General features: G+C 31.3%; 1 protein-coding gene across 1 annotated transcript in view; it reads left to right on the top strand.

The window, feature by feature from the left end:
- The window catches only part of LOC145312607 (inactive ubiquitin carboxyl-terminal hydrolase MINDY-4B-like), a 50556-nt gene that overhangs the window by 8159 nt on the left and 19609 nt on the right, over positions 1 to 22788 (top strand). Inside the window, exons 4-7 of the mRNA XM_080151865.1 lie at positions 11608 to 11693; positions 12280 to 12414; positions 13338 to 13414; positions 14991 to 15080. Coding sequence (XP_080007991.1) covers positions 11608 to 11693; positions 12280 to 12414; positions 13338 to 13414; positions 14991 to 15080 — 388 coding nt within the window. The remainder of the gene's footprint in view (positions 1 to 11607; positions 11694 to 12279; positions 12415 to 13337; positions 13415 to 14990; positions 15081 to 22788) is intronic.

Below are 22788 nucleotides of genomic sequence, written 5' to 3'. Positions count from 1 at the left end.
GTTCAATTCAGCCAATATTATTGAAAACACTAAACAAGTCTAAAGATAATATCTTTTTTTTATTTTGTGCATCATGTGATTGTTTTTTTCTACATTATACATTATCAGTAATCTTTATGCCTTTGACAAGTCTTTAAATTCAATTATTTGGTATTGTAAAACAAAAAGTGTATATTTTACTCCTGCATTAATGCTAAATGCTTGAAAATAATTTAATTAAATTATATTGCACCAAATTATGCCTGAAATTTTGCATGAATGAAGTATGAATGATTGTTGCAAATTACCACCAGTACCACCCAGTACCAACAACATACCTCCACTCAAAACTTCATGCATTAAAAACACACAAAAAGAAACTTGTCCAACTGCTGTAATGTCAAATTAATTTGTTGAAAAAGAAATCTGATGCTTATTGCAAAGTTTTTGTTTTGTGCATTTTCAAGTGATTACAAGTTTTGTTTTCTTTTTTGTTGTTTTTGTAGTGCAGACCCTCTGCTGCAAAACTAACAATTATCTATCTGACTTTTTATAAACTTTGTTTCTAGATAAATATCCAATTATATTTTGCATTGTAATTTTTGTTAATTATAAGGTATTAGCTTATTTTGCAACGGGAAATGTTTATTTATAATTGGAATTAAATTAAGATTTTGATTTCTGTATGTTTGCACTTGCAAAGAAAGTTTTGACGTAATTCTATAATTATTTTATGTATGGTTAGGTTAAGTAAAGATTCAAAGAGCCCACAAGAAATGGTACCAGTTGGGTTAATGCCCCCTGCTGGGGCTGTAAATATTTTAATCTTTAAAAAAAGGGGGTAGGGAAGAAATGGGTTTTATTAATTGAAAGCTTTATTGTAGTTTAAACCATGCAAAGTATTTTGAGATTTTTTTTCAGTATTCTAAAAAACTAAAATTAAAAACACCAAATGTAGTCAATTAAATACTTGTTTTCAGAAAGTTGCGAATATGAACGCCGTTAGGTCATTTCATTAATAATTTTTTTCTTCACATTTTCTACGTTAGATTTCAAAGATATGTACAGTTTGTTCAATTTTAAGATTAGATTTAAGAGTATTAAAAAAGGGAACATCATCCATAAAAGTAAAGCTCAACAAATAATACAGACATTAGAGTAAAACACTAGAGGGAGAAAGAGTTAAATAACTGCATCTCCCCATCGCAATCGTCTTGTGCAACCTTCCTATTGGGTCATTGAAAATCAACTAATGGTATCGCTTATATTAACACAGCTAAGTAGCAGAAAATTATTTAGAAGCAGACGAAAGAGGTCTTTGAAAAATTAAGGGAGGTAGTTGTCTGTATATACATCTATACTATAGATCTGTTATACAGACAAACGAACAACTACATATATGTAACAACAGAGAAGTGGGTAAGAGGGGAAGGGGGGAAGGGGGGAAGAAGGAAGTAGGTTGTAGAGAAATTTTAACTATTATTTGTTTGTCAGAATCCGGGTTTCTTGTCCCTGGATTATTACAAACATACTTACATTTTAAGTCATGATTATAGAGATGATTTGCTCCTAACATTGTGCTTAATCGTCTTACATAGGATGATCATATCATTGCATTGTAAAGAAATTGATCAAAAAGTTTAAAAATTAGCTTGCTTAAAATGAACCTAGAGACTTTCTTGTAATAATCATAGAGTTACTACGTTTTATAAATTATATTTTATGGTAACAGAGAATATACCTAAATTGACTTTAAAAAGCTAACCGTTATGTACGGACGGATCTACCCTAATTACAGAGAAGTTTCGCTTTAAAAAAAGGGTCTTCAATGTGAACTTATAACTAAATATATCTTTGAAAATAACACTGAATCATTCTTCAAGTCTTATAAATCGGTTAGAAATAAAAGGAAAAGGATAACTACGTACATATAGAAAGCATAGATTTTACTTGATTAACATACCGAAAGATCTTGCAACCCCCCCCCCCCCCCCCTTCACCGAAATTTGTCTTTTTACTTTAAAAAAAAACTAAATAGAAATAAGATCTTTATGGGTGTAGCCATTAGAATTTGATACGAAATTTATTTCATCAATTGTCTTTTGTATATGCATGAAGCTGTGTATATTTCTGTTGGATAGATAAATAAAAATGAAAGGTGTAAATAGTGTTATTGGAGCTAGGAGGTTGTCTGGCCAATGGAGGCGCAGGTCAACTATCGGCAATATCCAAGAAAGAGGTAAACCATACTGTGTCTAAAGCAGCCAATAGAAAAATACTAAAGTTACATTCAAGACATCTCATTGGTTGAAATATTTTACAAATCTTGGTACGTAAGGGCTTAATTTTTTCATTTCGTTCACATTATGAGTCAGCTATATAAATTGTCACATATCTTAGGATTAAACTTTTCTTGTGTACATTATTTCGTGTAAAAATTTCTTTCCTCGTATAACAGGAAGCATAGGATAAAAAACATATAATAAGTTAGTTATTAATTGTTTAATATCTTATAATAAAGTTAGCTTTCCGTAAATTATATCATTGAAATGAAAAATTTCGTCCCAATTAATGTCGCCCGTATATCGCATATAACAAAAAGTAAACAATGGTTTTGTCTGCAAAGAATCCCTGTTTAACGAAAACTGGGGTCAGATGGACCAACTAGGTTTACTATGTCTATTGGTTAGTCATAAATTAAGGGTCTGATTTTTGTACAGTCCATATTCTGTACACATGTAACTGGACAATCAACAATTTAGACGTCATAAACATGAGGGGTTTTTAAGACACTTTGTCCAGTTACGTACACATGAGTGTAGAATTATTTATAAAATGAAATATTTTCTAAAATAAATTAAACAAAAAAATGTTTTTTTTAAATCAACAGTTAATTTAACTTTTAAAATAATTATTTTAGTTTTTGCCCTTGTACTTTTTTAAATTTGCGTATATTTTAGGTCATTATGGGCTCTTCTTTAATGAAATAACCCATTAAATTAAAGAGTTCATATGAAGAGACTGTCTTAGAAAGACTTTGCTATTTAGGGTTAGATTTTTGTTGAACATATTTTCAGGCTTGATTCGTAAAAATTATTGATCACTTCGTTCATCCAGTAGGAGGAGAGGGAGTCGATGGGGGGGGGGGGTCGTTATTTTAGCCAGCTACAAGATTCACTTCATTAAAGTATATAATAATCTTGTGTAAGATCCAAGAAATAATAAATCCATTTTCAGAAAGTACAGAAAGTAAAGCTTATAAAATAAAAATTGAAACTTTTTAACTTGTTAGTTTAGGTTAAATACAGGTCAAAAAAGCCCCGCAGGTATAGTGCCTCGCAGTGGCTAAAAACATGTTTGTTTCAAAAATGAAAATAAATGTTTAGTTGGGTTTCATTAATCCAATTATAGATAATGAACCTTGTTTTCTCTTGCTCCAAGAGGTATTATCCAAAAATATCTTATCCAATTAAGTGCTTTGATTTTTTTGTAATTTATAATTCTTTTGCTGTCTGTAACAAAGATATAAATAGTATCTATTATTTTAAAAGAAAATAAATAGATATTTTTACAAAGTTAAATTCATATTTTAGTACCATGATATAGTATTTTGCATGAGTTGAATGCTTATTTAAAAGTAACAAGATGTTTTTATGTTTGCACCGAAAGATCTCACTAACCGCTGGACTCATATAGCTCTCCTTTCCAGAAAGCATTTTTATAATTACCTGGCAGGTTTGTATCTATTTTTGGGAGTGTTATTCCATTCTGTTCGTGTAAGAGCAATCATCACAAGAAAAAAATACCCGCATGAATATTAAGCATTTTTTTAGTATGGCTTCGTAACTGATTAGTATTCGCTGGATTAGAACCAACTCAGTCATACAGAAAAATCATGTATAGCATCGTATTACAGACAATTTTCACGAAAATAATAAAATCATAACATTAATAAATATAAGTTTTTCCGCGGAAAGATGTCTTTGATGCGTTGCGATAAATAACTATTACTGAATGATTTTTATTTTCATAATATCAGATGATGGTAGGTTTCATTCTATATTTGTACAGTGTACACTATTCCCAATGTATATTTGTACATTTTGTAAATATCAAATAACAATGTATATAAAAGGCCAACAAAGTCAAACTATAAAGTAAGTATCTATGCATCTTTTGCAAAAAAAATGTGTCAAATAATTGATCTTCATTTGATGTAAGCATTTTGTCTCTATATTGTACGAAACTATTCAACTTTTTTAGTGTTTTACTAAGCTAAACAAATTCTAAGGAAAAGCATAATTGATTTAGGTATAGCAGAATTGAACGTCCAAGATTTTTTAATTGTGGGGGATAAAAAACTCCAGAGAAGGCCTAAGGGGGGGGGGGTAAAAATTGCTTGGGGGTCTAATTACCCCTCCTTAACACCTTAACCTAAATTTTGATTATCTATATTGTATGAGATTAAATTTCATTATGTAAATTCTAAATTGTCGATGGATAGCAGCAATTAAAAGTATTGTATATGCTATCTCCTATGCTAGGGGTTAACTGGCAGCACCTAATTAACATTCTTATTATTATTAGAACTTTTTATATATCTATTAAGTATAAAATATAGGTTAGGGGGGGGGGGGGGGTAAAAACATCCCTTTACCCTTGAACGTCCCTGAAAAGGTGTACATAGTTTTTTCATCCATTTTCTTATTCTAAAGTATACTTAACGTAGTATAACACAAAAAAAATATAATAACCAAATACATTGAACAGGACTATAACTCACTGTAATGTCCATAGTAAGGATTCCTCATTGTTATGACAACCAATGCTTTGTATATTTAATATTAAATTTAACCAACAGATGGCGGTAGAGGCAGAGGCGGAGGAGGTAAATAAAAAACAAAATAAATTTCTTAAAAATTAATAAAAGTGAAAAAGGGGACATCATGAAAAATTATTATTTTAATAATACCTCATCAGAACAGGGTTATTTAAAACTTTCACAAAATTAGTTTTATTAGGGAATAAAAAGTATGACAAAATCAAACAATTTGGTTTCAAATAGACAGGACAATTATTTCAAACAAACTTGATATGTGACAACTTTGAGACAATGTCATTTTAAAAGGATAAATGAACTCCTTTCAAATTGCATCTATAGGTTTTTTACATTGCATGCTGAAAAATTAAGAATACTTATATAGCATTGATATCATTCCAAAAGGTAGGATGTATGTCTGTCTATCTGGTTTTCTACTAAAATCTTGAAAATTATTGAACTGATTTAGTTCTACTCTGGTTTCTTCACATTTCACGGAGTAGATCTACAATCTTTTTCTATGTAACTGGACAAAAAAAATCAGCCATGTGACGTCATAAAGATGAGGGAGATGAGAGGAGAAGTTGGAAGAAAACCCTTAAAAAAGAGATGAATAACCCTTCATTTTTATCACGTCACATGGCTGATTTTTGAGTCACTTTATCCAGTTACTTTTTCTTTTCAATTAGAAACGCTAATTATATTAAAGGCAGCTGAATTAATTCGAAAAAATATTTAATAATTTTAGCTGATTTTTCGTGATTTTAAAGGCAACGCTTCATAGAAAAGACGAGCTTTTTATCTGCCCCCCAATTATCATTCTAGATTTATTTCGCTTGTTGACTATACATCATTCCTGAATTAATGGTAGTGAATAATTCATTTTTTATATTAACTTGTAATGTAAATGAACTATAGCATGAGGATGTAAAAGGAAGGCCGTCAACTTTTTTTTCAACGTTTATTCACCTTGCATTTGTAGTTTTTTGACCATGAAAATTACTTTTTCTACAAGGAACAATTTTAGTACTTTTTGAAAACTTTTCTTTCATTTTTTTATAGAATATTTTAGGAATACTGGCATTTTTTTGATGAAAGAATTTTTTAACATTTTATTTTTGTAAAAAACAAAAAAAAACTTTTCAAACAGAATACCAAATTATTCTAAGATGTAGAATTTCTTGATTATTTGAATTTGTACTTTTACATTCTCATTGGAATATGTCATAAAAAAAGTTATATTGATTTTAATATATTTTAAAATTTATACAGTACATTAGGAACATTAACAAAATGTAATTGGTATCAAAATATTCCAAGACACCCTAAATAGTTTTTATTCTACTATTTTCTGGATATAAAGGTACTCTCATAAAAACAATAAGTTGACAAACTTTCTATCAAAGTAAATCAATTAAAGTAACAAGATTTTCTCATCAAAATCATTATATAAATAATAGTTGTCTCACATCGTATTATAAACAGCTTTCTAAACTTTAAAGTTAGATAGGCTAACAATGGTTGAAAAACTTCTCAAGTTTGATTTGTGAAATTTTTTATTGGGATTTTGGAAATTGAATAGCTGTTTGTAAAATTCTAATAATGCCTTCTTTTTCAATATTAAAATAAAGATACATTTTTTCAAAATTGTATACAAGCATTTCCTGTTATTTTTAATTAATATTACACTAATATTGTTGGTGTATTATTATAATTACATTGGTATAAACCGTCTGATAATTGGTTAACAATTGTTTGTGTGAGTTTGTGTTGAGATTGATTGCATGTTGTGCTGGGCCAGTTAGTTTGGTCCCAGTAATCATCTAGTTAATACTAATAGTCCTTCAATAAGTGTCATTAGATTTCACACTTTGTTCCATTATTAGTAATAGACAGATACCAACCATAGTGTTTTCAATATAAAATAATCTTTGTTTATATATTTATCAGATGGTTAAGTAATTTCATTAGTACGGTGGGTCAAAAAAAATGTATATGTTAATGTAACCCACTTACACCTGTCTTAAATTAATCGTTAATATCTTTCTTCGTTGATGCTTTTAAACAAATTACATATGCCTAAAAAACAGGGGTTTTAAATTCCTTTATCTTAAAACATAAATTGATAAGGACCAAATTGCAAGGTCATTGGTTCGACAACATAGCTTTAAATGCAGATAGCTCCCAAAAAAACACACTATGTTAAAGAACTAAATTGAATTTTATCTTTTTAGTGGGGGGCAAGTAAGAGGTCCCATTTTATACAGTACATATTTTGTTTTTTAGAGTTTTGCAAATAACTTTTAAAAAGGCTATTTACGAAACCAGTATTTTTATAATTGTAAAAGGTTGATTTCTCTGAGGCTTACAGGCGGCTGACGCGCGCCTGCCGAGCCCTGCTAATTATAGTCAAAAACATAAAAACCAGTATTATGTAATTGTACTGCTTTATTTCTAAATATTTGTATTGATCACCTTTTGTCAAAAAAAAGTTTATTGCCATAAAGATTTACTCCATACAAATAAGTAAAATTGTTATGTAATAACATTATTTCTCTTTATAAAAGTTCTTTAATATTTGTTTCATTAAGAAAAGAGCTTACCTTTAGAGGATTAATAATTTTATTTAAAAATTAAATTTTTTATTTAATTCTAGCTATTAAAAAAAAGTAGAAAAATTAACAAATACATTTTTCGCATTCATTCTAAACCGAATAATATCCGGTGGATTAGAACCGGATCTCATCCATACGAAAATAACTATGTCTAGCATCGTATTATACCCAGTTTTCTACGAATATAAAAATGCACAATTATAATATTAAAACCAGCTTTTTTAGCCCGTGCCTTCGGCATCTCGGGGCTAAAAATCTTTTATATCCGCGGAAAGCTGTTTTTATTACAATGCGAGAAATAACTATTCTATAGTATAAAATTTTTAAATTTTTGTTTCATTAAAAAGGGTATTTTTACCCCTAAAAGCTCAAATATCTTATTTTGAAATTAATGCTCATTTTATACATATTACTAGCTATGAAAAAAAGTAGAAAAATTGACAATTAGTCTTATATTCTGTTTACTTTATCAAAGTTACTCACGAGTTCTTAGTATTAAATAGTTCCTTTTAGTTTCATAAAGACTTTACTTTAAATTGCTTTTTTAAACACAGAACCCTGCCCCGTTACTTTAAATTACATTCATAAGAAAGGGTAGGATTGTTTGTTTATAGGCTTAGATCAGGTTAGGTTAGGTTATATTAGGTACTGGGTAGCTCTGCAGGGTTAGAAAACCGCATGTATTGGCCCCATAGGGTTAGGTTTTTCTGCATGGGGTAGGCATAGGAAAATAATACTCCTTCCTAGAGACGTCTAAGCTTTTTATGTTGAAGGGGGGTAAAATGAGGGCTCTTTAAAGGTTTGAGGGGGGTTTCAAAGTTATTTGAGTTATTTTAATTGAGGAGGGGGGAGGTAGGATCAGTGTTCAATAGTAACTTTGAGGGAAAGCAAGCAACGACTATTAAGAAAAACTTTCTATATCCTGAAAAGTTTGATTCCATTGGGAAATTATTTTTGCCTGGGCATAATCATAGTGTAGGAATAAACTTACAAAGATTATGTTCAGGGTTTTTTATTCGGTCACTGACCACTTTTTATATTAAATATTTGAGTAATTATAAGGTTTAAAAGTAGAAACGTTCAGGAGTTGGGTGTATAAACCCCCTTTTTAAATAAAAGGGGTAGAGAAACCTCCCTAGGTGTTCTCCTAACCAACCTCTCGACAAGGATATACACCTCCCAAATAAACACAAAGCAAGTTAAAAAAGTAACACTCCCTTACAATAAATTAACAATCCGGTTGTTGACTGTTCACAAATCCTTAAAACTCAATCCCCGGGTTTTAGGCCATTTTCTAACTTCAATATCCCCCACTGGTTTCTTTTAAGACATGATGGACCATTTTAATGAACAAATGTAGAGGGGATTATAGTTTTAAAGTTTTCTATTTAGTCTATTAAACGCCATGCTGATGTCAAAGTGTCATAAATAATTTTAATTAAAAAATAATAAATCATATTTTGCAATTGTACAAAAAAAAAGTTGGGATGTTGCAATTTTAGCAATGATAATAAATATTTTTAAGTATTGAAACTAATGTACAACTTAGGTATGTCCGTCTAACTATTCAACGGACCATTAACAATTTTGTCAAACGGCTCTATATTCAAAGAAGCTGACAAATAAAAGTGGTTAGAGAGATATTAATGCAAAAACAAAACAAATTAATCACTAATAATCTTTATTCCATTTTTTTGCGCTAATAAAGTTCTTGTTGTATAGATATAAAGCTGTGTGTCTCTGTTTAGATGAGGTTCCTTTTCTAACACTCTAGCGATATCATTTTATATTTCAATGGAGGGGGGGGGGCAATTTAGCACTTCCACTCCCCGACCGTTAAGGGTTAATGGAGGGGGGTGGAATTTAACACTTGAACCATCTGATAAATATTAAACAATCTTAACCAAGGATCTTAAGGTATAAGACAATGGACTATAAAATTGATGTAGATACAAATTATGTCAAACAAAATTAACCCTTCTCTGAGTTAAGATTATGAGTTTAAAAGTTTTACACCAATCAATCAAGATTTTAGGAGTCCCCCAATGATTTTGAGCCAACAAAAGATCGAACGTGTTTTTTACCATTATATTTTACAGTTAAATGTCCCCTACCTATCTGGTTTTAAGCAGGGAGGGAGGGGATATTGGGCTTTTATTACACTAGTCCCCAAAGTATTATAACTTTTTCTCATCCTATAGTTTTAATACTTTAGGGACATTTATTAAATTTTGATTGGTTGATTCATTAAGCTGAGTGTCCAAACATTTCAATCACTAATTGTAATCTTCAAAATGGGTAATTTTGTTTATCATCAATGGGGATGTACATTAATCTATCAGCCATTGTCTTATTCCTTTAGATCCCTGGGTGTTGAGCCTTTAAAGTTTATGTTTTATCTGTTTATAACATGTGTCAGAATTTGTAAACTATGGCTACAGACACGGAGAAGGCTGAGTCCTCAGTCATGATAAACCCGCTCAAGGGCCGCCGAAATTCATTTGTAGAGGTGGCCATAGCGGCCAAAAAGATTGAACAGAAAGTGAAACCGGCGGCCAGATTTGCGCTGCGACGTGATTCTAAAGAAGGGCAGAAGCGTAAGCAAAAGGAAGGGGATAAGGGTAAGTTTTATAGGACCTAGGATTTAATATTTAAATTCAATTTTAGAAAGGGGAGGGGGCTAATAAAACTTTCCCCCCCAAAAAAAACAAAAGATACTTAAATACGGGTGTATGAAATAATAAAATTCCTCCAATTTATATTATGGAGGCTTTTTAACAACTTTTAAAGATATTTTGATATCTTTTAATGTATCACATATTTTAAATGGGACGATCATAGTCAAAGTTACAATCATTTTCATACTTTACATCTCAATTAAACATTTGTTTTTAAACTACTCATCGCCATTATCTGTGTATTAAATACACTGTTGAGGAATCATTAACGACTGACAAATCCGCAACTTATAGTAACTTCACTCAAGAGTTTATAGATGACAAAACTCCATTTAGAGACCATTTAACTCCTATTAATTTGAATATGCGACGTCATTATCTAACTTCAGATTATTAAAGTAGAATAGAGGTGACAGACAAATTTAGGGTCCGATTTTGTACGGAATGTAATATGTACATATGGCGTTTTCATGAGTTTTAAAGGTCATATACTAAATGTACATAACGAAGAAATATTATCACTAAACTTTTAGAAAAAAATATTTTCTCTTATACTTTTAAAACTTGCGTACATTTTCGGACTTCTGGATATCAGTCTCTGTTTTATGAAGTTAGTTTTATCTGGTCTGTTGTATTTGAATTACTAAATGTGTACACAGATTCCTCGGTGTTTTCTCAATATTTACTACTAACTAAAAAAGCTTCAAAATTCCAACAAAAAAAATCAAAATTTGAAAAATTTTTAATGCATAATGTATAAATTGATTATACATTTAAATTTGATTTTTTTGGAAGTTTAAAGTATTTTAGCTATTAGTAAATATTGAAATAGGATAAGGAAACACCGAGGAAACTGTGTACACTTTCGGCAGTTCAAATTCAACTGACCTTTTATCTGTCTAAAATGATTTGTAAAGAAAAATAAAGTAATTTATTAGTTAATTATATTCAATCAAAGACTTGGAATATAGAAATTATGTTATCCTTATATAAAAGTAACAGGATGTTTATCTGTCTGTAACTTAAAATCTCGCTAACCGCTGATTATCTTTTGCAGTGAAGCTTCTTATAGGTCTTAAATATTTTTATTAATTTGTTTCTTTAATACTTTTTCAATCAATTTGTCATTACTATTTGGCGGGGAGGGAGAGGTCAATTGACTATAAATTATACTGGTCTTCGAAGTTTTTTAAACGTATTATCTAAGTAACTTTACAAACTGTCTCAAAAATCAGCCATGTGACGTCATGTTATCTTTTTTAGGGGGTTTTCTTTTACACTTCTCATCTTATCTCCCTTATTTTTATGACGTCACATGGATGATTTTTGAGATACTTTGTAAAGTTACTTATCTAATTGGGGATTTATATTAAATCTTGATTTGATTGAACAGATGTCCAATTTTATAATAATTGAGGGTGTACACAAAATTATTGCCCATTGTCCTATCCCTTAAGACCCCTGTTATTTGCAGTCTGTTAATCAATGAATTAATAAGAATATTTCTATTTTTAAGATCGTGTTTTATACGGTCGTAAGAATTCTGATGGGTCCCCGAGTATTCAGCTGAACGGAGAAAAAATAGACCTAGACACTGCTTGTGTAAGTATACTTTATAATTCTTCTTTTTATTTTATTTTTTTAAAATAGCTTACAGAAGATTATATTTATAAATGGTAATATTTCTGACAGTTTCCTGTAATTGAAAATTAACCACAAAAACAAAATTTTAATGCCTACTTTATCTTATTTGTTTATTTTTTCTATCAAGGCCCATAAAAAAAATATATAAGAACCTTACCATGGCAATTGTCCATTCTATTCTGAGATTCTAAGGGCTTAAAAGATCAAAAATTTACCTGTTTTAAATGATAGAGGTTAAAGCATTTTAGGTGCTTTCTCATGAAGTACCCCATTGAGCAATGAAACCAACCCCACCCCACACCCGCCTGCCCCCCATACACACATTTCATTTTTGAAATAAAGTAAAAAACAGTATGTTTCCACATTATTTTGGGTTAGGTTAGATTAGGTAGATTATTAGCCCTGCAGGGGTTTGGCTTAAGAATAAAAACCTCTACCCATTTCCCCTATTTTTAATTTTTATAAATAATGGGGAGAAGGGTTTCAATACTCGTCAGGCCCTTTGAGGGAAAGCACCAAATACAAAAAAAGTTAATTTATTTAGCTGCTGAAAGAGATATGTTGGGGCGGAGCGAACGTGATCCCGAAGCCGGAGTGGATAAAATCGTCCTTGGCGATGAACGAGCCGGACCAGATGTACGCCTTTGGTCTTAAAATTGACACACAGGGAGCTTCCAAGGTAGATATTTTAGGGATATTAAGGGATAAACCAATTGACTAGGGTATGGGGAGAAAGTCACTCAAAAATCATCAACGTGACGTCATAAAAATGAGGGATTATCTATATCGTTTTTAGGAAATTTTCTTTCCCACTTCTCCTCTCATCTCCCTCATTTTTATGACGTCACGTGGATGATTTTTGCGTGACTTTGTCCCCCTAATGGACTAGGTCTTTTAATCCATCTGAATTTGCCATTATGAACATGGAGAGGGAGGGAGGGGACATTAGACGGTAAATTACACAGGTAACCAAATTTTTATAACCACGTTACTTTATTCGTTGGTTTGGATACTATTAATCCATTTTGCTTTGTTGGTTCCGAAGTAGTTGAGTCTAAACTTTTCAACCAATAATTTTATCTAGAGATTGGTTGATAATTTATGTCCATTGTCTTATCCCGAAAGATCACCGCCTCTCTCTGTAATGAAATTTGTACGTGTGTCTGTTTTACTATCCATAATTCAAATACTAGCGGCTACGCCCCCAAAGGTCTCTAGGGGCACTTGAGGATGGGAGAGTTGAATCACAAAACCCATTTTTTAGTTTAAAAAAGAATTTAGGGAGAGGGGAAATTTTTTTATAGGCGATTTCTCTTGGGAGGGTGGTGATACCCTCCACCAAAATAGTTATAAACCTTCCCGGGACCTATGAGAAGCTACCTTGTTAAGGAGAACCCGATCAGTTCAGCGGATAGCGAGATCCTATTACAAACAAACATCCTTTTACTTTATTATAAAAACTAGCAGCTGCGCCCCTAGCTTCTGGGGGCTTTGTAGTCATAGTGGTAGAAAGAATGGTTGAATAATAGCCTGAAACCATCCCAACCTATAAAGGAGAACCTAATCGGATTCGTAGTTATCAAAATCTGATTATTTTTTTAGGGGTTCCGTATCTTGCTGCAGGCCTATATATTGAAACAACTTCTGTTTGAAGGAAAACCATCAAAAAAGAACACAAAGTAAGTTAAATTTAATTAATTAATTATTGTCCATTTCTTTGGGTTCAATAATTTGAATTAAATCTTTGAATTTAAATCTTTTACCTAAAATCTTAATTATCTGTATAAGCGAATTTGTTATATACAGCCTAACTTGATAACAGCTGAAGCAAAAAATTATTTAAGAATAGAACCAATAAACGACAAATTAAGCCCAAATTGTGTCAAAAATCATCCACGTGACGTCATAAAAAATGAGGGATTATGCATCTCTTTTTAAGGGGTTTTCTTTCCCACTTCTCCTCTCATCTCCCTCATTTTTATGACGTCACATGGATTATTCTTGACATAATTTGGGATTTGTCCCAATAGACCAACGGAGAAAGTAATTTATAGTAATAGAGCAATTCTTGAAGCAGAAAGAAATGTAATTTTTCCTTAGAATTTAACTCTAAGGCAAGCAGACAGACAGACAGAGCAAAGGTGGATTCTTAAAAAAAATTGCCCCACTAATCGCTTAGTGGGGCAAAATTGTTTTCGTGAAAAATCCTCCAAAATCACATAAAAAATCTACAAAACAAATTTAAAATCTAATGTTCATAACACTTCTATGATTTTGTTTAATTTTTGTAGATTTTTAATGTTATTTTGGTAGATTTTTCACGAAAACAATTTTGTCCCACTAAGCGATTAGTGGAGCAATTTTTTTTATAGAATCCACCTCAGATGTTGATTCAATTAGGGTAATATCAGTACCATACTAAAATATAAGCCGAGAAAATCACATCCCCCCTATAAGATAGTGGACAATTTACTGCCACGTCTCGCGGTCGTAGCGGTCATGCGTCATATTTAAAGGGTGACGCAAATTTCAGATCTCGTTTTTCGCTGATTTTTCTTCATAGGATAAAAGCGATGCTTGCAAGATTATTTAATTCGTTATAAAATAAAGTTAAATTTTTCTCAAATCGCAAATCATGGATCTGAAATTTGCGTCACCCCCAACTTGAAACTGGGAATGAGAAAAAGGGAGGGGGTAGAACCAGTTATAATAATGTTTTGTTTTCTTGACTGTAAATTAAACTCTATCCCCTAGATATAAACGAGCTGACATGAGAATTTAGAATTATAGAGTAGTTTGACTACAAAAAAAGGAGTGGTACTTTAAGTCCAATACACCTTAAATTTTACTATTAGACGCAAAAGTTTGGATATTACTGATCAGAAAGAAAAATTCAAACCAAACAACGCGTGAGTCATAATGACAACAATATAAGCTTTAAAAATGTAACATTTGTAAAAAAAAAATCCACCAACAAAAATTTTGACATAAAGAAAATTGTACAGATTAAAAGTTGTCGTGTTAATTGGGATATGAACATTTGATTTGTATAAGTCATTGTTTAATTAACAATTTTAGATAATTTGTATATAAATGTAAAAAGGCATCACAAAAGTGCTGTATAATATTTTTGCTTTTTGTGTTTGTCAATTGTTTACCATTCTTATTATTCCCAACAAAAAAATAAAAAATATCGCTCTTTTGCTATTTTTCTCCAGATATTTTTACCATTTATACAAATATATACATATGTAGAACTGGGTATGGAGGAATTCTGGACAAAATGAGCAGGCCTGGCAGTGCCAGTGGTAGTACCGGGCTAGGCATCTATAAACAAAATCCAGGGTTTGTTCTCTTGTGGTTTGAGCAGGGAGGGAGAAGACATTGGACTGTAAATTACCTGTAAATTGGTACCCACATTTAACCACATTTATTTTGTTTGAATTTTGATTACTTTATAATTTTACATATACAGCCAGGGTAATTTTATTAATCATCATTTGGGATGTATATTATTTTATTGTCCATTGTCTTATCCCTTAAGATCCCCTGGGTTTGAGAGTGTGAATAGAATAGAGAGCTTTGTTTGTGTGTTTTTGAGCATGGGCGTGCGGGAGGGGGTGTAAAGGATGCCAATATGTAAATTAGGTTGGCCAACCTTACCCTTTTTCCCACCCTTTAGTGTTTACACTACTGTGCACGCCGCTGTTTTTGAGTGATTTTATATTTATAGATAGTTTTTTGGTAGATATTTTTTATTTGTTTTTAAAAGAACAATAAAATAAGTACATTCAAGGTACAACTTTTACGATCTAAAAGTGAATATATTGATTTCTAATAAAAATAGTTTTTTAACCCCAGTTGGTGTTCTACAGTTCTTGTGCTATCATAGTTGGTTACATAAGAAACAAGGATGACAAGATCAATAAAAGTGAAGCTTAACAAGCATTATCATAGAGTAAGTGTGAATTCTAAAAAGTAAAAAAAACGTTTAAAATGTTCATATGGACATTTTGAAAAAAAATTTTGTTTTAATTAAAACTGACTGTTAGAAGTATTACAAGATAAAGTTTGAAGTCTTTAGAATGATTCTATCTTTCATATTCTTGTTAATTTTACATTGTAAACTTTGTTTTTTCTTTCTCTTCCAAGTCATGAATATTATTGGTTTATCAATACCAGGGAGGGAGGGGACATTGGACTGTAAATTATACTGGTTCTCAAAGTTGTATGAGGTTTATTCACTTGTTGGCTTAAAGACTTTTGGGACTTAAATTAAAATTTGGATTGGTTGGTTTAAAATAGCAGTGTTTAAACTTTGCCATCAAACATTTAAATCTACTTAAAGATAATTTTGTTTTTCATCATATGAAATATACATCAATATATTGTCCATTGTCTTATCATGACTCCTATACAGCTGATTCTTTTCAATAATTTTAAAGTTTTATATTTAAAATAAAATGTTGACTGGAAGTTTTTGCAAAATATCTTGAGACAACAAATCACGAATTGGCAAAAAAACTGGTGCTACTACAATTTGGCAAAAGCCAAATTTAGAAGAAAAAAAAACAAGGACGTTATCTCATACGGGCAAGGATCAAACAATCAAGGATAACTTAGGTGAGCCAAATCTCTCCTTTTCGGTCCAAACACCCGGGGTATAAGGTAAAGTAACACCCATCAGACAATCAACTCTTTTATTGCACCTTTGTCTGAGAAGTCCTAACTGTGAATGGTATTGAGTTGCGCCTGTTTTTAGCCCAGGTATTCTCCCCTACTCTTAATATTATTGCGCCACGATCGTTTTTAAGATATCCTTGATATAGATCACACAATTAAGCCGATGAATTTTTACCTATTTACCTATAAAGGTAAATCTAACTTAGAATCTAGGTTGGATTGTATTATTAGAGATGTATATCAAACAATTATAAGCCAGTCACATAAAATTTACTTGGCCATCATACAAGTTAGGGTTTCGTAGGCCTTCCTTTTCCAGTATAGCTTCTAGCCCGATTACTATCTTTATGATTATGACGATTATAACTGGTTCTCCATACTGAAAGATCAATTATCGTATTACAGACAATTTTCCTCGAATAATAGAATTAAAATAATAAGATTAATACCAGTTTTGTTAGTCCGGATTCAATCTCATAATTTTAAAATCCACAAAAAATCTGTCCATAAAACGATGCGATAAATAATAAATACTAGAAAATTGTATAGGATTCGGACTTAATGATTTTCCTAAATGATTTAATTTTAATATTGTTAAAATTTCATAAGGAAAAACAATTGTTAGTCGCTTCTTTTGATTATGAAAGAATTTCTGCATAGAAGTCAGAGAGGGAGGGGATATTGTATTGGGAATTTAAAAAATCATTCTTTCATATGTTGAACCTAATGTTTTTATTAAATCTTGATGATTTGTTGGTAAAAAACTATAGTGTCGAAATTGTTCAGTTTTAATTATAATCTACAGAAGATATAATTTGGGTTTACATTGAGGTATAAATTACTTTATCATCCATTGGCTTACCCCTTTATATCCTGGAGAGATACTAACTGCCAAACTAAGACCAACTTTATTGTAAAACTTTTTAAAAAAAACTTCATTTATCAACTTGTCATTTTAACAATGCACAAATCAAAAATGTAAAATTAATTATTAGAAAACTTTACAGGGGATGTTTTCCTTTTGGATAGTTTTTTTTTCAACAAGCAGATCCAAATGGGACCAGCGGTTTGTGAGATCTTGATCTTTAGACTTACAGACGGATAACCAATATACTTCACATGAATATTTAAACCCTTAAAGAGGTTTTTTATTAGTTCATCCTTTTAAAATACAGTACTAAACTCTGAACATTGCATATTTCATCAATAATACAGAGATGATATGTATAGTCTGTCTGTCTATCTAAAGCTAGATATTTAGTATAGGTCTAACAGAGAAATTGCCTTTCGGTCAACATTTTTTTGTATTTCATTTATGGAAAGCCTCTCTCTTGTCTTTGATCTCCCTGAAATTAAACCGATTGTGTTCTCCATTTCAGGAAAGCTATATATATATATATATATATACTTTGCAGGTTTATTTTCAATTGGTTAAGGATGTAATTTAGGTTTATGTTTACAAAAATCTTACTAAACGATTAACACTAAGGCTTTGTAACTAATATAGCCAGAACTTAAATTTTTTTTAATGATACTTTCTTTTTTAAATTATTTAATATCATTTTTGCGTTGTAAAAGTTGTTTTGAGGAAAATGATGTTGCTAGCAGCTTAGTTAGTTAGAGTTTGGAAATTATTAACAAATTTCGTGACAGGTCGGGAGCAAAATATGTTTTTCATTAGCGGAGGTTGCTTAGTAGCCGTACTTTTGTTATTTCCATATTGAGTTGCAAATTTACAGTTTACTAGCGGCTTACCTAACCTCTAGGTTCTTTGCCCCAAGGGGTAATTTAAAAAAAAATAAGTATCTCTGGTGCTCCAACCACCAAATTTTAAATTAACTGCCTAAAAAAATTCGGAGTGATTTTTTTGTTTTTTTGGGGGTTGTAAGTGTCCCACCCCCCAACAAAATAGCATAAAACCATTACATGACCAGTCCCTAAAGAGTAGAATCCAATCGGTTCAGTGGTTACCGAGATCTTAAGCTTCTGACGGACGGACAGACATCAAGCTACTTTGTATTATAGATAAATTGCACTCTAAAAGTTATTAATTTAAGTTTGCTGTAATCGCAGCTAGCAATGATAACTGCAGCCGCCAAAGCAATTATCCTTCTGATTTGCAGCAGCAACGACCTGAAAAAATGCAAATTTTTAAAGGCTGCCAATGGAATCGCTTGCACTTTTCAAATTTCTTATGTGAAGCTTCCCTAAAATGCAGAACCCAATCGGTTCAGTGGTTAACTGACAAACAAATAAAACATTTATTTTAGAGTGACCCTTTATAATTCTCCCAACGGAATCTAACCTAACCTTGAAAGTAATAATAAAAATAGTCAAGCTTGTGAATGGTAAATATAATTATATCCTTGATATTTGTTCATTGCCAAGGATAAAATTATTCCCTCTGCTGCTCACAGAGAGAGGAAATACGGAAGTTCAATGTTCTTTTTTTTTGGAAGCGAAGCTTTTCTATAATTAGGGTCGGTCCGTCCGTCCCTCCGTATGTCCATTTTATAATTGTCCTATCAATTTTAAACTTTGCATGGTGATTCCTGTAGTAGTTAGGTACGAGTTAGAAAGCTAAGCAACCCTATAATCAATACCAGAAAGTCCGTACGTCCATTTTAAACAGGTTGACTTTTAACTTTTTAACAGCATATTTTTATGTGATATAATCATCCGATTGATATGATATTTGGAGAACTGATTCCTATAACAGCAATGTAAATTGTAAATGTTAAAAACGAATCATCTCTTTTATCAAGTCCTCAAAATGTAAGTATGTCCTTAAACATTATTCTAAATGTAAGCAGTTTTTCAACAAATTTACTTACACTTTTGTTTCTACTTTTATACATTAATTTTCTGATTATTCAGTTCTGACACTCTACAAGTGTTAATGTTCGTTTGTCCTAATGTTTCAGAGCTTCGTTTTTATATATGTTGTCATCCTTGTTTTCATGATAGCATGTCTGGCTGTCTAGCGGAGTAATTATCTAAATCTTGCCAGCTATATCAAGGGATAGGGAAAGAAATAAAAAATGTATTAAGTGTATAAATGCATAACCCAGTCAACTACCTGGATCCAGTATTGGAAACCTCTGCAAGTATCTTTTGTAGCAACTTGGTTGTCTTAATATTTTTGACGTTAATCGCTGATATTCAAAGACTCAATTGAAAGTGGCATTTGGTCTAAAGGGTGGGGACATACAGAGTACCTCCCCCCTCTATTATTTTATGGAAAAAAAATAATAATAGGCCATAGGACAATAGACGATAATATAGATTATATAGATTTAAATTAGGGTTAGAAATTTGGAGTCTTAATTTTAATGATAATCAAAACTTTTTGGACAAGTAAAATTTACAAATCTATATACCCTCCACACCGATCTTTATAGTGTTAAAGCCAGGTGACGTCATAAGAATGAGGGATTTTCCATCTCGGTTTTAGGGGTTTTCTTTCCCCACTTCTCATCTCATCTCCCTCTTTTTTATGACGTCACGATTTTTAAGACACTTTGTCCCGCTACGGCAGACAGACAAACCAACAACCGTGACTCGTGGAGTAACTTTCCTAGAGAAGTACTAAATTTTGCTATTGTTAAATCTTTTAAATTATTTATTTTCTATTTTTAACTTAATGGGTGGTTATTTCAGGGTTTGATTTGTACAGCATGTACATAACCTGTGCATTCTTCAATATTTCTCGAGTTTTGCAATATATAAACTGTACAAAAGAAAGAAAATTTTAACTTTTAGAATCAGTATTTTATTGGTTATTTGCGTTTGTACGTTTAAAACTCGCGTAAATTCTTGGACTACTGGGTGTCTGTTATCCAATTTTGTTATTGTTACTTCTTTATCGTTTAAATTTTGTTCTATCCAATCTATTTTTAACTTTGATTGTCTTTTCCTCGAAAAGGTTGGAGAGAGCAATGGAGCTTAAATTACTTTAATCCTTTTCTAATACTATTAATAATGAGCTAGCAGAGGCAGAATTCTACATATTAAACTTATAGGGAAGAGACTGATACTTGTATCTTAGATTAATTAAAATTTGTTTAATAGTAGCTACTCTATAATTCTAAATATCTGCCAGTCAGATTAATTATTTTTTAATGGACAATGTTTATCAGCTGCTATTTGAAATAGACAGCTAAATTTGCTCCTTCGGTCTGTCTCCAATGCTATTGATACGTAAAACTTCTCTAGCAAATAAAGACTTTACTTTGCTTCTATTTGAGATAGTAAGCTTAAATACATTGATAAGTTACTCATGACCAACTATCCTATATAAAAAAAACTTTGTCTGTCTTTAATGTTATACGGGTATGCTCAGCCATGAAATAAAATTTTTAACTTTTGTGTGAATAAATACCAGTCTAATCATTTCTATTAAATATATCTAATTTGTTAATATAGGAGATTTTTATGGGGGCCTTTCCAGGTTGGGAGCTCAGTGGACATTAGGCTGTTTATTCCATTAGTCCCCAAAGTTTTATTATAACGTTTTCTTATTCGTTGGCTTTAAAGCTTTTGGTACTTTTATTGAATTTTAATTAGTTGATTCATTAAGTTGGTGTCCAAACATTTCAACTACTAATTGTAATCTACAGAAAGAGGAATTTTGTGTAAAATTGTTTGGAATGTACATCAATTTTTCGGCCTCTGTCTTATCCCTTTAGATCTCTGGGGCCATTCCCTGTTAAAAAGGATTTTTTTTTAAATTGGTGAAATGTTCAGAGACCGAAGACAGTCTAGTTTACATGCGGATAAACTCCAGTTAACCGGAGGCAAAACTGGAAAGAGACTGTCCGCGGACCAGGAGTAAGAAACAACAAAAACGAAACTGGTGCTTTCCCTTCAAGTTTCTATCGAGCATTGAATCCCCTGCCCTATGTTTTAAATAAATTGAAATTTTTTTGTACAGACATCCTACCTATGCAAGGGTTTTCTGACCCTGTAGGATCTAAACCTGCATCGCTCTCCCCCTGCAGGGTTACCCAGTACCTAATATAACCTTTTATGACCTGACCTAAAGAAATAAACAAACAAATAGAAACCACCCTCCCCTTTATTTTCAATTTATTCCAAAATAACGAGAGGGGTTACTGATCTCAACTAGGCACTCTGAGGGAAACTACCAGAAAAAAAACTAGATCGGTTAATTAACATAATATAATGCTTATTCCCTGTAATTTAGTATATATCAATCCATGTATACTCCAGTAAATAATATTTCAGACCTTCCATCTTATCATTTTATAAACTTATAAACATTTAAGATAATTCTTATAGCTGCATGTGAGTGTGTTTTAGAGCTTTGTATTTTAAAACATATATGTTTTGATTAAATGAATTATTTTTAGGTTATTAGTTTATAGATAATCTCTGAATACATAATATTAATGCTTTTAGTTTTAGGTTTTTTTAATGCTTTCTTTGTATATACTGTATTGTTACATATGCTTAATTATTTTCAGTTGTTTTAGTTTGTACATAAGCTTAAGACTACATATTACCCTATTTGTTTTATTAAACTAGGTATTTTTAAGATATCAAAGGTATTTGCTGGTATTGCCAGGTGTTTGTTTGAGCAAGACTAGAAATTCCAGCAGTATGTGCCTAATTTGCAAGAAAATCTTTAGGCGCGCAGATGCCGCGTAGATCTAAAAACATCTCTACTATACAAAATCAATCAATCAATGTTCATTTTTTGCAGAGAAAAGTTCAAGGCGCGTCGCAAGAGTGTTTCAAACAATAGTTCCAACTATGTACATGGGGAATGGAGGTTATTATACAAACCTAAGCATCTTGAGTATACACAGGGATTTGGGGGATAAGTAATAGGACTTAATTTTCCCCGCTAAAAGTCCCCGCTATCAGGACTTTTTGAATTAAAACTGCCCCTTTAATCGTGGATCAAAAAGGGCTACTAATGAGTTTTATATAAGAAGGTTTGCTGGATTTGAAGAAAAACTATTTTGACCCTAAAATTTTCTATTCCTGAAATTAGAAAATCATTTTTTTCCCAACTAAATTTACATCCTTGCAATTAAACTTTATCTTATCTCTAAACACACAATGTGTAATGTCTAATATTTGATAGTCCAATTACTTATCCCTGAGCCCCTGCATGAATTACATCAACTGCATTGTGATTGGGAATGTGTCATCAGATATTTTACAATTTTTCAGGGACAAGGAACCAAGATTCTTGCAATCATTTCTAATTAAAGTATTTTTTACAAGTTTCTTCCTTTATTTTTTCTCTTCATATCAATCCCTGGCTTTAGTTTCCCTCCAAAAATAAACTTGTTTCACCCCAAGATTATCCCAAAAAATTTTAAATAGAATTTTGGCCCTA

This window comes from Acartia tonsa, chromosome 2 (genome assembly GCF_053477335.1).
Source record: "Acartia tonsa isolate MP-2025a chromosome 2, ASM5347733v1, whole genome shotgun sequence".
NCBI classification, from domain to species: Eukaryota; Metazoa; Arthropoda; class Copepoda; order Calanoida; family Acartiidae; genus Acartia; species Acartia tonsa.
The sequence above is the reverse complement of the archived record's forward strand: the minus strand, read 5'-3'. Positions and strand labels throughout refer to the sequence as shown.